This window comes from Mobula hypostoma, chromosome X1 (genome assembly GCF_963921235.1).
Source record: "Mobula hypostoma chromosome X1, sMobHyp1.1, whole genome shotgun sequence".
NCBI lineage: Eukaryota > Metazoa > Chordata > Chondrichthyes > Myliobatiformes > Myliobatidae > Mobula > Mobula hypostoma.
In genome coordinates, this window is record NC_086128.1 from 26,449,019 (window position 1) to 26,464,443 (window position 15,425).

General features: G+C 52.4%; 1 protein-coding gene across 1 annotated transcript in view; it reads left to right on the forward strand.

Annotated features, from left to right (window-relative positions):
* The window catches only part of pfkmb (phosphofructokinase, muscle b), a 44,906-nt gene extending 31,016 nt beyond the window's left edge, over positions 1–13,890 (forward strand). The window contains exons 15-23 of the mRNA XM_063036904.1: positions 2,766–2,836; positions 3,199–3,286; positions 3,628–3,780; positions 4,285–4,449; positions 5,628–5,689; positions 7,873–7,984; positions 12,248–12,347; positions 12,610–12,715; positions 13,213–13,890. Coding sequence (XP_062892974.1) covers positions 2,766–2,836; positions 3,199–3,286; positions 3,628–3,780; positions 4,285–4,449; positions 5,628–5,689; positions 7,873–7,984; positions 12,248–12,347; positions 12,610–12,715; positions 13,213–13,363 — 1,008 coding nt within the window. The 3' untranslated portion in view covers positions 13,364–13,890. The remainder of the gene's footprint in view (positions 1–2,765; positions 2,837–3,198; positions 3,287–3,627; positions 3,781–4,284; positions 4,450–5,627; positions 5,690–7,872; positions 7,985–12,247; positions 12,348–12,609; positions 12,716–13,212) is intronic.
* Positions 13,891–15,425: the final 1,535 nt, after the last annotated feature.

Below are 15,425 nucleotides of genomic sequence, written 5' to 3' on the forward strand. Positions count from 1 at the left end.
TTGCCCAGTACTGAAGTAAGACTCACTGGTCTATAATTCCCAGCATTATCCCTACTCCCTTTCTTGACCCAAGAAATAACATTTGCCACCCACCAGTCACCTGCGGCCAGTGAAGACACAAGGATCATCACCAAGGACGCAGCAACCTTTTCCCTTGCTTTTCATAGTAACCGGGGGGTATATCCTGTTCAGCCCAGGGGACATATCTAGCCTAATATTTTTCCAAAGGAACAAAAGGCCACCTCCCCTTTATGAACCTTTGTCTGTGCTGTGAGATTCTAAGAATAATAGAAACTATAATTGGACCAGAAAGCATAGGGTGTGGAGAAAAGATATCTTTCTACCAGTGACCGCAAAAACAAACTGTGAAGAGTTGTGGACACAGCTCAGCACATCACAGAAATCAGCCTCCCCTCCATGGACTCTGTCTACACTTCTCACTGCCTCAGTAAAACAGCCAGAATAACCAAAGACCCCACCCACCCCAGACATTTGTTCTTTGCCCCTCTCTATCTGTAACTGTGACACTTGATTCTGCATTCTGGTATTGTTTTACCTTGTTCCACCTCAACACACTGTGTAATGATCTGAACTGTGTGAACAGTGTGCAAGACAAGCTTTTCATTGTATCTCAGTACATGTGCCAATAAACCTGTTCCAATTCCACACCAACACCTTGGGTACCAGAGTAAATCTGAGGGTGGGGAGCCTGAGGTGGACAATCCATGTTCCAAGCCTATCCTGGTATCTGTCCCCCACTTTTCCTTCGCTACATCGACGACTGCGTTGGCGCTGCTTCCTGCACGCATACTGAGCGCGTTGACTTATTAACTTTGCCTCCAACTTTCACCCTGCCCTCATGTTTACCTGGTCTATTTCCGACACCTCCCTCCCCTTTCTAGATCTTTCTGTCTCTATCTCTGGAGACAGTTTATCCACTGATGTCTACTATAAGCCTACGGACTCTCACAGCTATCTGGACTATTCCTCTTCTCACCCTGTCTCTCGCAAAAATGCCATCCCCTTCTTGCAATTCCTCCGTCTCCACCGCATCTGCTCTCAGGATGAGGCTTTTCATTCCAGGACGAGGGAGATGTCCTCCTTTTTTAAAGAAAGGGGCTTCCCTTCCTCCACCATCAACTCTGCTCTCAAACGCATTTCCCCCATTTCACGCACATCTGCTCTCACTCCATCCTCCCGCCCCCACTAGGAATAGGGTTCCCCTTGTCCTCACCTACCACCCCACCAGCCTCCGGGTCCAACATATAATTCTCCGTAACTTCCGCCACCTCCAACGGGATCCGACCACTAAGCACATCTTTCCCTCCACCCCCCACTCTGCTTTCCGCAGGGATCGCTCTCTACGCGACTCCCTTGTCCATTCGTCCCACCCATCCCTCCCCACCGATCTCCCTCCTGGCACTTATTCTTGTAAGCGGAACAAGTGTTACACATGCCCTTACACTTCCTCCCTCACCACCATTCAGGACCCCAAACAGTCCTTCCAGGTGAGGCGATACTTCACCTGTGAGTCGGCTGGGGTGATTTACTGCGTCTGGTGCTCCCGATGCGGCCTTTTATATATTGGTGAGACCCGACGCAGACTGGGAGATCGTTTTGCTGAACACCTACGCTCTGTCCGCCAGAGAAAGCAGGATCTCCCAGTGGCCACACATTTTAATTCCACATCCCATTCCCATTCTGATATGTCTATCCGCGGCCTCCTCTACTGTAAAGATGAAGCCACACTCAGGTTGGAGGAACAACACCTTATATTCCGTCTGGGTAGCCTCCAACCTGATGGCATGAACATTGACTTCTCAAACTTCTGCTAATGCCCCTCCTCCCCCTTGTACCCCATCCGTTATTTATTTACATACACACATTCTTTCTCTCTCTCTCTCTCCTTTTTCTCCCTCTGTCCCTCTCACTATACTCCTTGCCCGTCCTCTGGGTCCCTCTCCCCCTTTTTCCTTCTCCCTGGTCCTCCTGTCCCATGATCCTCTCATATCCCTTTTGCCAATCACCTGTCCAGCTCTTGGCTCCATCCCTCCCCCTCCTGTCCTCGCCTATCATTTCGGATCTCCCCCTCCCCCTCCCACTTTCAAATCTCTTACTAGCTCTTCCTTCAGTTAGTCCTGACGAAGGGTCTCGGCCCGAAATGTCAACTGTACCTCTTCCTAGAGATGCCGCCTGGCCTGCTGCATTCACCAGCAACTTTGATGTGTGTAGCCTGAGGTGGAGTTAGTCCATGCATTCCACATCCTCCACATTACCTCTCCACTGTCTACAGGTCAGGAGTGTGATGGAACACTCCTCACCTGCCCGGGTGGAGATAATCCATGTACTCCACATCCACCACATTATCTTTCATAAGACTGTGAAGTATAGGAGATGATTTAGGACATTCAGAACATGTGATAATATACCAATACAGTACCAATTTGGTGAGAGTGTTTGGCATCTGAGGGGAGAAGGTGGACTCAGTGGGTGGGGAGAGGTTGATCTTCCTGATGGGTCTGGGAGTGAATCAAGAACTGGGGAATGGGATAGGGATAGGAGAAGGAAGAAAAAGTAGGAGGGGGTGAATCTTCAAATGTAGGTGAGGAGGGGTCCCTTCCAAGGGAAGTTGGTTTATCTCATGAATCCTCCACCACCCCAGCCCTTCAGAGACAGGATGGAGGAGATGTCTGAGTTACATCGAAGTGGGTGTGTGAGTGAATGAGGAGGGGATGAAGTGATTCACTTCGATTGTTTCCCTGCAGATCGAAGAGTTCGGCTGGGCTCAGGTCAGTGGCTGGACTGGAACAGGGGGAGCCACCCTGGGAACCAAACGGTGAGTGGTGTCCTGAGGTAGGGTGGGGATGGGGGAGTAGGAGGGGCTGGTGTGAGAGGGGAGTCGGGAGGGAAGGGGAAGGTGGGGGAGTGGAGGAAGAGGGAGATAGGTGGGGTTTGGGCAGGTAGGGGTTGGGGAGGTGGATGACTGGAGGGACACACATGTATACTGACGTGGCAAAATTAATCTCTTCCCCATACTTTCCTTCCCACCATCACTTCCCTCTCCCTCTCTCCTTCCCTCTTCTGCTCCCCCTCTTCTCTCTCCTCTCCCCTCTACTCCCCCCCCATCACCCCTCTCCTCCTTCCCCGCTTCCTTCTCCACCTCCCACCTCCTTCCCTCCCCCTCCCTCTCTCTCTCAGGGTGCTACCTGCCAAACACTGGCCTGAGATTGTTAAAAACATCATCAAGTTCGGCATCAACGGACTCCTCATCATCGGAGGTTTTGAGGTGTGAGGGAGGAGAGGGACGGGGGAGGGCGAGGAGGGGAGCAAACCCTTTCGACACACTGACTCTTCCCTTTCTGCCTAACCCACTCTCCCCCTCTCTCGCCCCCTCCCTTTCCTTTCTCTCCTCTTTCTCCTTGCCCTCCCTGCCCCTCTCACACCACCTTCTCTCACCTCACCCCTCACCTCCCTCTCCCTGTCCCTCTCTCTCCCTTCTCCCTCCCCATCTCCCCCCTTAGCCCCTTTCTCTCTCTCCACCTTCTCTCCTTTCTCTCCCTCACCCCATACTCTCCCCGGCTCTCTCCTTCTCTCTCTCCTCTCTCACCCTCCTCCATCTCTCCGTAGGCATTTTTGGGCGCTCTGGAGCTTCTGGACGGACGCTCCCACTATGAGGAGCTGTGCATCCCAGTGTTGGTCATCCCTGCCACGGTCTCCAACAACGTTCCAGGCTCCGACTTCAGTATTGGGGCAGATACAGCCCTCAATGCCATCACCTCCGTGAGTCCAAGGGCCCATGCCAAAACCATTTAAACTGCTTACTCTCATTGACCAGCACTGACACCATTGCCTTCCACACCCCTACTGAAAACTGCAAGGGTGAAAAAAACATAATGGAAATCATATATAGGCCTCCAAGTCATAGCCAGGATGTGGGGTTGAGATTGCAAATTGAGCTGGAAAAGGCATGTAATAAAGATAATGACACAACTGTAATGGGGGAATGCAAGGGTATTAGGAAAATTAGGTTGGTGTCAGATCGCAAGAGAGAATTTGTTGAATGCCTACGAGATGGCTTTTTAGGGCAGCTTGTGTTTGATCCTACTTGGGGAAAGCCTATCTTAGATTGGGTGTTGTGTAATAACCCAGATTTTATTAGGGAGCTTAATGTAAAGGAACTCTTAGGAGACAGTGACCATAATGTGAACTGAATTCGTACTGTAATTTGAGAGCGAGAAGCATAACTCTCTTTCTCTCTCCTTCTCCCCCTCCCCCCACCCCCAGACTTGTGACAAGATTAAGCAGTCAGCAGCGGGGACCAAGCGGAGGGTGTTTGTCATTGAGACGATGGGGGGTTACTGTGGCTACCTGGCCACCATGGCTGGACTGGCAGCGGGCGCTGATGCAGCATACATCTTTGAGGAACAGTTCTCCATCCACGACCTTCAGGTGGCGGGGGCAGAGGGGTGGGAGAAGAGATTGAGAGGGGGCAGGAGTTAAGAAGGATGGGAGGGTGTTGGGAGGAAGGGAGGAAGGAAGGAAGGGAGGGGGATGTTGGGAGGGAGGAGGAGAGGGGGAGGGAGGAGGGAAGATGGAGGGAGGAAGGGAGAGGGAGGAAGGTTGGGAGGGAGGAAGGAAGGGTGGGGGAGGTTCGGATAAGGAGGGGAGGGGAAGGGTGGGAGAGAAGAGTGGCAGGAAGGAGGGGGAGAGGGAGGTTGGGAGGAAGGGGGTGAGGGGAGGGAGGAAGGGGGTGAGAGGGGAGGATGGGGGGTGAGGGGAGGAGTGAGGATGGAGGATGGGGAGGGGAGGGAGGATGGGGTGGTGAGGGGAGGGATGGGGAGGTGAGGGGAGGGGAAGGGAGGTGAGGGGAGGGGAGGGGAGGGGAGGGGAGGGGAGGGGAGGGAGGATGGGAGGTGATGGAGGATGGGAGGTGAGGGGAGGGAGGATGGAGGTTGGGGGGTGAGGGGAGGGAGGATGGAGGTTGGGGGGTGAGGGGAGGGAGGATGGAGGTTGGGGGTGAGGGGAGGGAGGATGGAGGATGGGGAGGTGAGGGGAGGGGAGGGAGGATGGGGAGGGGAGGGAGGATGGGAAGGTGAGGGGAGGGGTTGGGAGGGGAGGGAGGATGGGAAGGTGAGGGGAGGGGTTGTGAGGGGAGCTGACGGGAGGGGAAGGGAGGTGACGGGAGGGGAGGTGAGGGTGAGGGAAGGTGAGGGGAGGGAAGGTGAGGGGAGGGGAGGTGAGGTGAGGGGAGGGGAAGGGAGGTGAGGGGAGGGGAATGGAAGGGAGGTGGGGGGAAGGGAAGGGAGGTGGGGGCAAGGGAAGGGAGGTGAGGGGAGGGAGGGGAGGGGAGGGGAAGGGAGATGAGGGGAGGGGAATGGAAGGGAGGTGGGGGGAAGGGAAGGGAGGTGGGGGGAGGGGAAGGGAGGTGAGGGGAGGGAGGGGAGGTGAGGGGAGGGAGGGGAGGGGAAGGGAAGGGAAGGGAGGGGAGGGGAGGGGAGGTGAGGGGAGGGTAAGGGAGGTGAGGGGAGGGTAAGGGAGGTGAGGGGAGGGGAAGGGAGGTGACGGGAGGGGAAGGGAGGGCAGGATGGAAGGAGGAGCATGGTTCTGACTTTTTCTCTCATTACCAGGTCAATGTTGAGCATTTGACCGAGAAAATGAAGACAACCGTCAAACGAGGCTTGGTACTAAGGTACTGTCCACTCGTCCCCCTCCTCCTCCTTGTCCTCCCCCGTCCTCCCCCGTCTCATCCTTGTCCTCCCCCGTCTCATCCTTGTCCTCCCCCGTCCTCCCCCGTCTCATCCTTGTCCTCCCCCGTCCTCCCCCGTCCCCTCCTCGTCCTCCCCCGTCCCCTCCTCGTCCTCCCCCGTCCCCTCCTCGTCCTCCCCCCGTCCCCTCCTCGTCCTCCCCCCGTCCCCTCCTCGTCCTCCCCCGTCCCCACCTCGTCCTCCCCCGTCCCCTCCTCGTCCTCCCCCGTCCCCTCCTCAACCACTCCCTTCCTCCCCGTCCCCTCTTCAATCACTCCCTTCATCCCCGTCCCCTCCTCAACCACTCCCTTCATCCCCCGTCCCCTCCTCAACCACTCCCTTCATCCCCGTCCCCTCCTCAACCACTCCCTTCATCCCCCGTCCCCTCCTCAACCACTCCTTTCCTCCCCCGTCCCCTCCTCAACCACTCCCTTCATCCCCCGTCCCCTCCTCAACCACTCCCTTCATCCCCGTCCCCTCCTCAACCACTCCCTTCATCCCCCGTCCCCTCCTCAACCACTCCTTTCCTCCCCGTCCCCTCCTCAACCACTCCCTTCCTCCCCGTCCCCTCCTCAACCACTCCCTTCATCCCCCGTCCCCTCCTCAACCACTCCCTTCATCCCCCGTCCCCTCCTCAACCACTCCTTTCCTCCCCCGTCCCCTCCTCAACCACTCCTTTCCTCCTCGTCCCCCCTCAACCCCTCCTTTCCTCCCCGTCCCCCCTCAACCCCTCCTTTCCTCCCCGTCCCCCCTCAACCCCTCCTTTCCTCCCCGTCCCCCCTCAACCCCCCCTTCCCTGTCCCCTCCTCAACCACTCCCTTCCCCTTGTTTTCCTCCTGTCCCCTCCCTTCCCCTTGCCCTCCTCCCGTCCCCTCCATTTTCCCTTGAACTCCTCCCGTCCCCTCCCTTCCCCCCACCTCCTCCCTTCTCCTTGTCCCCCTCCCTTGCCCTTGTCCACCTCCCATCCCTTCCCTTCCCCTTGTCCACCTCCCATCCCTTCCCTTCCCTTTGTCCACCTCCCACCCCTCCCTTCCCCTTGTCCTCCTCCCATCCCCTCCATTTCCCCTTGAACTCCTCCCATCCCCTCCCTTCCCCCTCTACTCCTCCCGTCCCCTCCCTTCCCCCTCTCCTCCTCCCGTCCCCTCCCTTCCCCCACTTCCTCCCATCCCCTCCCTTCCCCTTGTCCCCCTCCCTTGCCCATGTCCTCCCGCCCCTCCCTTGCCCTTGTCCTCCTCCCTTCTCCTTGTCCTCCTCCCTTCTCCTTGTCCTCCTCCCGTCCCTTCCCTTCCCTTCCCCTTGTTCTCCTCCCTTCCCTTCCCCTTGTCCTCCTCCCTTCCCTTCCCCTTGTCCTCCTCCCGTCCCTTCCCCTTGTCCTCCTCCCGTCCCCTCCCTTCCCCTTGTCCCCCTCCCTTGCCCTCCTCCCGTCCCCTCATCCTCCCCCTTCTCTACCGTCCTCCATCCTTCTACTTACCTCCCCATCCCCTGCTCCCTCTCCTCCCCTCCTCCTCATTCCCTCTCCCCCTCACCCATTCTTCCCTATTTCCTCCCCATTCCCTCTCCTCTCACCCATTCTCCCCATTCCCTCTCCTCTCACCCATTCTCCCCCATTCCCTCTCCTCTCACCTATTCTTCCCCATTCCCTCTCCCCCTCACCCATTCTTCCCCATTCCCACTCCCCGCCACCCATTCTTCCCCCATTCCCTCTCCCCCACACCCATTCTTCCCCCATTCCCTCTCCCCCACACCCATTCTTCCCTATTTCCTCTCCCCCTCACCCATTCTTCCCCATTTCCTCTCCCCCTCACCCATTCTTCCCCATTTCCTCTCCCTCATTCCCTCTCCTCTCACCTATTCTTTCCCCATTCCCTCTCCCCTTACCCAGTCTTCATCATTCCCTTTCCTCCTCACCCATTCTTCCCCTTTCCCTCTCCTCCATTCTTCCCCTTTCCCTCTCCTGCATTCTTCCCCATTCCTTCTCCTCCTCATCCATTCTTCCCCCATTCCCTCTCCCCCTCACCCATTTTCCTCAGTTTCCTCTCCCATCCCTCCGTTCATCCATCTCCCTTCTTCCCCATCATTCCACTCCCACAACCTCTCCACTAATCTGTTTCTCCCCTCACCTGCACAGGAATGAAAAGGCGAATGACCACTACTCCACTGACTTTATTTACAACCTATACTCCGAGGAGGGCCGGGGGGTGTTTGACTGCAGGAAGAACGTCCTAGGACACATGCAGCAGGTGAGACACAGCTCCCCCACCTCCTTCACCTCCCACCCTCCATCACTGTCTGTCCTCCCAACAGAGATTGGCAGTGGGCGAGGAGGATGGTGTGTGTTTGTGTTGTAGTTTGGCGTGTGTGTGTGTGTGAGTGAGTGAGTGAGTGAGTGAGTGAGTGAGAGAGAGAGAGAGAGAACTACATAAAGTACTACACTATAGAAACAGGCCCTTTGGCCCATCTAGTCTGTGCCAAACTATTATTCTGCCTCTTCCCAACAACCTGCACCTGAACCATAGCCTTCCTGACCCCTCCCATTACTTATCCAAATTTCTCTTGTTCCACTTCATGTTCTCTATCAAATCTCTCCTCATTCTCCTACGCTGCAGGAAACCAAGTCCTAACCTGTTCAACCTTTCCTTATAACTCAGGTCCTTGTGACCCAGCAACATCCTTGTAAATTTTCTCTGTACTCTTTCAATGCTATTGATATCTTTCCTGTAGGAAGGTGACCAGAACTGCACAGAATACTCCAAATTAGGACTCACCAATGTCTTTTACAACTTCAACATAACATCCCATCTCCTGTGCTCAATACGCTGATTTATGAAGGCCAATGTGCCAAAAACTCTCTTTATTATGACCCTATATACCCGTGATGCCACTTTCTGATTGATCTGTATTCCCTTATTCCCATTCTTCCACATACCTCAGTGCCCTACTGCTCACCGTGCAAGACCTACCCAGGCTGGTCCTCCTAAAGTGCAACACCTTACACTTGTCTGCATTAAATCCATCTGCCGGTTCCAGCTGGTCCAGATCTTGCTGCAAGCTTTGATAGCCTTCCTTGCTGCCCACTACACCTCCAGTTTTGGTGTCATCTGCAAATTTGCTGATCCAGTTTATCACATTATCATCCAGAATGTTGATATAGATGACAAACAATGATGGACCCAGCACCAATCCCTTTGGCACAACACTTGTCACCGACCTCCAGTAAGAGAGGCAACCATCCACTACCACTCCCTGGGTTCTCCCGATAAGTCAACATTGAATCCAATGTACTGCCTCATCCTGAATGGCAAGCAACTGAACTAGCCTCCCATGCGGGACCTTGTCATAGGTCTTGCTAAAATCCATGTTAACCATTCCTAATCAATCCCAGTCCTACATGTTTGCATATGCGCACATGAAGTAACCAGCAGTGTTGGTGACCTCAGTGTACAAATCCACAAGTGCCTAAATGTGAAGGGGATGTACAGGGTACTGGCCTTCATTAACAAAGTCCCAGAAGACTAGAGAGTAGCCAAGGTTCTTCCTTTGTTTAACAAGGGAAACAGATTCAAATATTTATCATGTGTACATTGAAACACACATTGAAATGTGTAATTTGCATCAACAACCAACACACCCAAGGGTGTGCTGGGGGAAGCCTGCAAATGTCGCCACACATTCTAGCACCAAAATAGTATACTGACAATGTTCAGCAGAACAACACAAGCAACAACAAAACAACAACAGCAAAACAAGCCTTTCTCACATACATAGACAGTTCCCCAACCCCAGGACAGTCCACCTCCAGGCCTCCAACATCCAGTCCCTGTCCTGGACTTAGAGGCAGTAAACCAGAAAACAGAATACAGATTAAAGGGGAGGAGAAGATGGCAACACGACACAGCACGCGCAGCCACTCCAAAATGATATCGTATTTGTAAGTAGGTACCGTGCACAATCCTGATTTGACAGAGACAGACGTGAGAGCACAGAGGAACATCTGGAGAAACTTCTGAAATGCCTGCTTCACTGCTGCTGCTACTGTGTGATCCAGAATCTCCGGAGGGGAAGGCCCCAGATCCTCAGCTTTGCCTATTGCCGGGGCCAGGGTCGAAGTGCTCGGCAGAGATGGTGCTCGGTGTCGGAGGCTCGAAGTTTTCGGACGGACTCGAGTCGGCTGTGGTCGAGTGCTTCCAGGTTGCTGCATCGGCAAGTTTGTGGCGCTGGAAGCTCATGGCAGGGAGAGTTTTTCTTCCTTCTACCGCCTGCGTGAGATGATGGGACTTTCGAGAGACTTTTTTTTACCGTGCCCATGGTCTGTTCTTTATCAAATTACGGCATTGCTTTGCACTGTTGTAACTATATGTTATAATTATGTGGTCTTTGTCAGTTTTTTTAGTCTTGGTTTGTCTTGTGTTTCTGTGATATCATTCTGGAGAAACATTATATCATTTCTTAATGCATGCATTACTAAATGACAATAAAAGAGGACTGCGTGTCATAATCTAAAAAAAAGTATAGCAGCAACAGAGAAAGAGCAGTGCAGGTAAACAATAAAATGCAGGATCATAACAAGGTTAAGAGTCCATCTTATCGTACTAGGGAACTGTTTGATAGTCTGATCACAGTGGGGTAGAATCTGTCCTTGAGCCCGGTGGTGTGAGCTTTCAGGCTTTTGTATCTTCTGCCCGACGGGAGAGGGGGAGAAGGGAGAATGTCCGGGGTGGGTGGAGTCTTTACTGATTCAGAGAGAAATGTAGACAGAGTCTATGGAAGGGAAGGATTGAGATATAAAGAGAAACTGGACAGGTTGGGACTTTTTCCTAGAGCAAAGGAGGCTGAGGGTGACTTGACAGAGGTTTATAAAACCATGAGGGACATAGCTATGGTGGATGGACATGGTCTTTATCCCACAGAGTCAGGGGGTCTAAAACTAGTGGTTATGGGTTTAAGGTGAGAAGGGCAAGATTTACTAGGGACCTGAGGGCAACTTCTTCATCCAGAGGCAATGTTTAAAATACACAGACACGTACACGGGTAGGAAAGGATTATAGGGGTATGGGCCAAATGCAAGCAAATGTGATTAGCTTGGGTGGGAACTTAGGTTGGCCTGGACCAGTTGGGTCAGTTACCTCCTGGATACTGAAACGCCTGAAGAGTGGATGTCTCCATCAGTGCAAGAGTCCAGGATCTGAGTGCAGAGGGACAAAGAGGATTTTCTTCAGCCAAAGATGGTGAATCTGTGGGATTCATTGCCACGGAGGGTGGTGGAGGCCAAGTACTGAATGTGTCTAAGGCAGAAATGGATGAGTTTTTGATCATAAACACAAGAAATTTTGAAGATGCTGGAAGTCCAGAGTAACACAAAAAAAATGCTGGAGGAACTCAGCAGGTCAGGCACTCTATAGATGGGAATAAACAGTCAACATTTCAGGCCAAGACCTGAAGTTGGTGAGAGTGTGGATGTGGGTTTGATTTCAACATTTAAGATAAGTTTGAATAGGTACTTGGATGGGATGAGTATGGAGGGCTGTGGTCTAGGTGCAGGTCAACAGGACCTGGCAGAATAACAATTCATCATACACTAGGTGGCCTGTAGAGCCTATTACTGTGCTGTTGAGCTATTCCACCCTCACTCAAGTTTCCTCGTTTTCTTAAGCTAGGCAGATAGGTAACCTTCAGTCCCACAGTTTCAGTTCGAAGATGGTTTATTAATCACCAACGCATTACAGTATGCAAGAAGCTGATGTAAAAAGACAGTACTTCTCGGCATTCTAATGAAAGGTAGATTCAAATATTGATTGAAATTCCTTAGACTTCTAACAATGTGCTTCTAACTACTAAAGGAAATGTATAAACAATATAGAATAGCCAACTTGATGATGAAAGCTAATTGCTAAACAATGCGATAATGAGTCATCAGTAATAGACGTGATGCAATGAAATCTAGTAATTAGAAATAAAATAACAATCCACATCAGTTAGGGCATAACAAGTGCTCTATGACTCTGTGAATGGAGATGCAGACAAATTGACCAATTTTGCTCCTACACCTTAAAGATTGGCTTTATTTGTCATGTGTGCATTAAAACATATTGAAATGCATCGTTGGTGTCAAGGACAGTCTGAGGATGTGCTGGAGCCCACAAGTACTACCATGCTTCCAGCACCAACATAACATGCCCACAACTCACTAACCCTAATCTGTACATCTTCAAAATGTGGGAGGAAACCTGAGCACCCATAAGAAATCCATGCAAACACGGGGAGAACAGACAAACTCCTTACAGACAGCAGCAGGAATTAAACCTGAATCTTACAGCTGATGCTATAACAATGACTGTGCTAACCGCTACACCCTTCTGACTTTGTACCAGAGTGACTGCCTGTGATCTGAGGGACACAGAGGATACAGGACGGGATGGGACAGTGAGGGAGAATGGCTGAGGGTGTTGGGGTGTAAGGGGACTCCCTCTCCTGCTGGGACTAATCCCAGTCTCTCTCTTCTACAGGGAGGAAGCCCCACTCCGTTTGACCGGAACTTCGGAACCAAACTGGGAGCCAAAGCTATTCTCTGGTTCTCCTCTGCACTGAAGGAAGCGTACAGGCACGGTGAGTGATAGAGATGAGTGTTAACTCTCCCCTCCTCTCCACTTCCTCCCCCTCTCACCCTTCATGCTAAAGGAGGCATATATGCACAGTGAGTAGTGCAAATGAGGGTTTGAAACCCCCTCCTCCTCCTCCCTCAATGCCATCGTCCTACCCCTCCCTTGATCTCACTTTCCCACTCTGCTGCTTCCCACACACTCTCTGCCCCTTCCCCCACCCCTCCCTCCCTACGACTGTTTACCCCTGTCTCTCCTGCTGTTCACAGGTCGCGTATTTGCAAACACGCCAGACTCGGCCTGTGTGCTGGGAATGAAGAAGAGAAGTGTGCTGGTACAACCCATCCTCCAACTCCGTGACCAGATTGATCTCGAGTGAGCATGGGGAGGGGGAGAGGGGGTATGGGGAGGGAAGAGAGAGAGGGGAACAAGAGGGAAAGAAGAGGAGAATGAGAGGGGCTAGAGAGTGTGAGGGAATAGGAATGAAGAGGGAAAGAGGGGAAATAGAAAGGGGGAATACGGGTTGGGGGCAGAGAGACAATATTGAAGGGGTGAGACTGGTTAGAGGGGCATGGGATGAGAGAGAGGTTAGATGGAGACAAAGGGAAGGGATGTTCCTCTTGAACGCCCATGCTGGGTTGGCAGGTAATTTCTGTTGTAAATTTAACACTCTCTCTCCTGCTGTCTCTTTCTCTCCCTCCCTTTGCTCTCCTCTTCCCTCTCTCCTTGTCCCTCTCCCCTCCTTTCTTCCCTTGTCCCTCTCCTCTCCTTGTCCCTCTCCCCCTCCCCCCTCCCCTTGTCCTTCTCTCCCTCCCCCCTTTCCCCTCCCACTCTCCCCACCCCCCTCCCTCCACTTCTCCACCTCTCCACAGACACCGGCTACCACTGAACCAATGGTGGCTTCGTCTTCGCCCCATCCTAAAGGTCCTGGCCAAGTACAGGGTCACAGCCGACATCTCCGAACAGGCCTGTCTGGAACACCTCAGCTGTCACCCTGCGACTTCCACCGCAGCTCACACCTAAAAGGAAGGGGTGTCTGGGGAGAGTGAGGGAGCTTCCCCCCCCCCACTGCACACTTCTCAGAGCTTCATCCAGGGTGGGGAAGAGGGGGCGGAGGCAAGAGAACCCCCCCCCACAATGTTTGTGGTTGAAGGTGGAATCTACCGAACTCTGTGGCAGTAAGGAAGCTTCCCTCAAACCAGGCAATGGAAGTTGGGGAGCTTCACACTCCCTCTATCCCCTCTTCTCCATCTCCTCTAACCCCCACTCTGTTTCTCTCTCCCCCCTCCCTGCCACCCCTTCTCCCCCACTCTCCCTCTGTTCACCCTAACCCTCTCTTTCTCCTTCCCCTCACCTTCTCTCCACCAAACTCCCTCTCTCTCTCTGCCTACCCCTTTACTCTCTCACCCCTCCCTTTCTCTTACGGAGAAGGAACTGCACCCCAACTTCAAAGTCACGCTGTTACTGACTCTCCGGAGCTGGACTGTCTGTGTGACCAGAAAATGTGATATTTGGAAGAAGGGAATGAATTAAAAAATCTTTCCTTATCACCCACTCTCTCTCTCTCATTTACTATTCTGTTTTAAAACTGTTTTGATCCGATTCCTCCGCCAAGACCATTGTTTCTGTGGTTGTAGCGCTCTGTGACTCAATGTAACTGAACTGAATTCTCTTGCTGCAGATACTAGGGAGGGTTGGGAGTAGGAGGGATGGAGTCTAGCAAATCTTCACAGATGTACCGTGGAGAGTATTTACACTGGTTGCATCACCACCTGGTGTGGAGGCTCCAATACCGAGGATCACAAGAGGCTGCAGAAGGTTGTAGTCTCAGCCAGATCCATCACAGGGACAAACCTCCCCAACATCAAGGATATCTTCAAAACACAGTGTCTAAAGAAGGGGATGTCCACCCAGGACATGACTTCCTCTCATTACTACCATTGCAGAGGAGGTACAGGAGCCTGAAGACACACATTCAATGATTTAGGAACAACTTCTTCCCCTCCACCATCAAACTTCTGAATGGACATTGAACCCTTGAACACAATCTCACTTATCTTTGTAACTTCTAGTGATTTTTATGCCTTGCACTTCAAACAAATTCTCTCTCTCGCTGTCAATCTTTCTCCCTTCTGACCAGAGTATGGAAATGGACAGAGCCATGAGTTTTGGTGTATAGTTAGTTCTTGACACGCCTACAGCCATGGAGGTCAAAGTAACAGTAAACTGGTCCTGTCCTTCACCCCCTGCTCATGTTCCAGTCTCCTGTCCCCACCCTTCCCCACTTCCTCCTTCCCCAGATCCTTCCTTCCTCATCTCCATCCCTCTCCCCATTCCTTAACCCGGTCCCCTTGCCCCAAGCACTTTCCATCCCCAATCTCTTCTCCACCTCCTACCCCTCCACCCCTTCAAACCCCCACGCCCCGCCCCGATCCCCTCACCAATCAAGTAGACAGTTTCTAAAACATTCCTGTGGTTTATTTGTAGAATACTTTGTTTCAAGGTTACATGTTCATATATATAGGCAGCTATGTTTAACATTCGATATTAGAAATTTACATAAATTTATTTACATATAATGATTTTTGCTTTAGAGATACATTGATAGTTACTGCAAGGAAATAACGGGCAAAAGGGACACCCACAGTTTTAATACTCACTCTTTCAATTTTACATCATTCACATTCCATTCTGGCATGTGGAAAAGACTACAGAGTGAATCTCCCTCCACACCGTCCCATCACACACTCCCAGAGTCAGACACAGAGTGAATCTCCCTCCACACCGTCCCATCACACACTCCCGGGGTCAGACACAGAGTGAATCTCCCTCCACACTGTCCCATCACACACTCCCGGGGTCAGACACAGAGTGAATCTCCCTCCACACCGTCCCATCACACACTCCCGGGGTCAGACACAGAGTGAATCTCCCTCCACACCGTCCCATCACACACTCCCGGGGTCAGACACAGAGTGAATCTCCCTCCACACCGTCCCATCACACACTCCCGGGGTCAGACACAGAGTGAATCTCCCTCCACACCGTCCCATCACACACTCCTGGGGTCAGACACAGAGTGAAT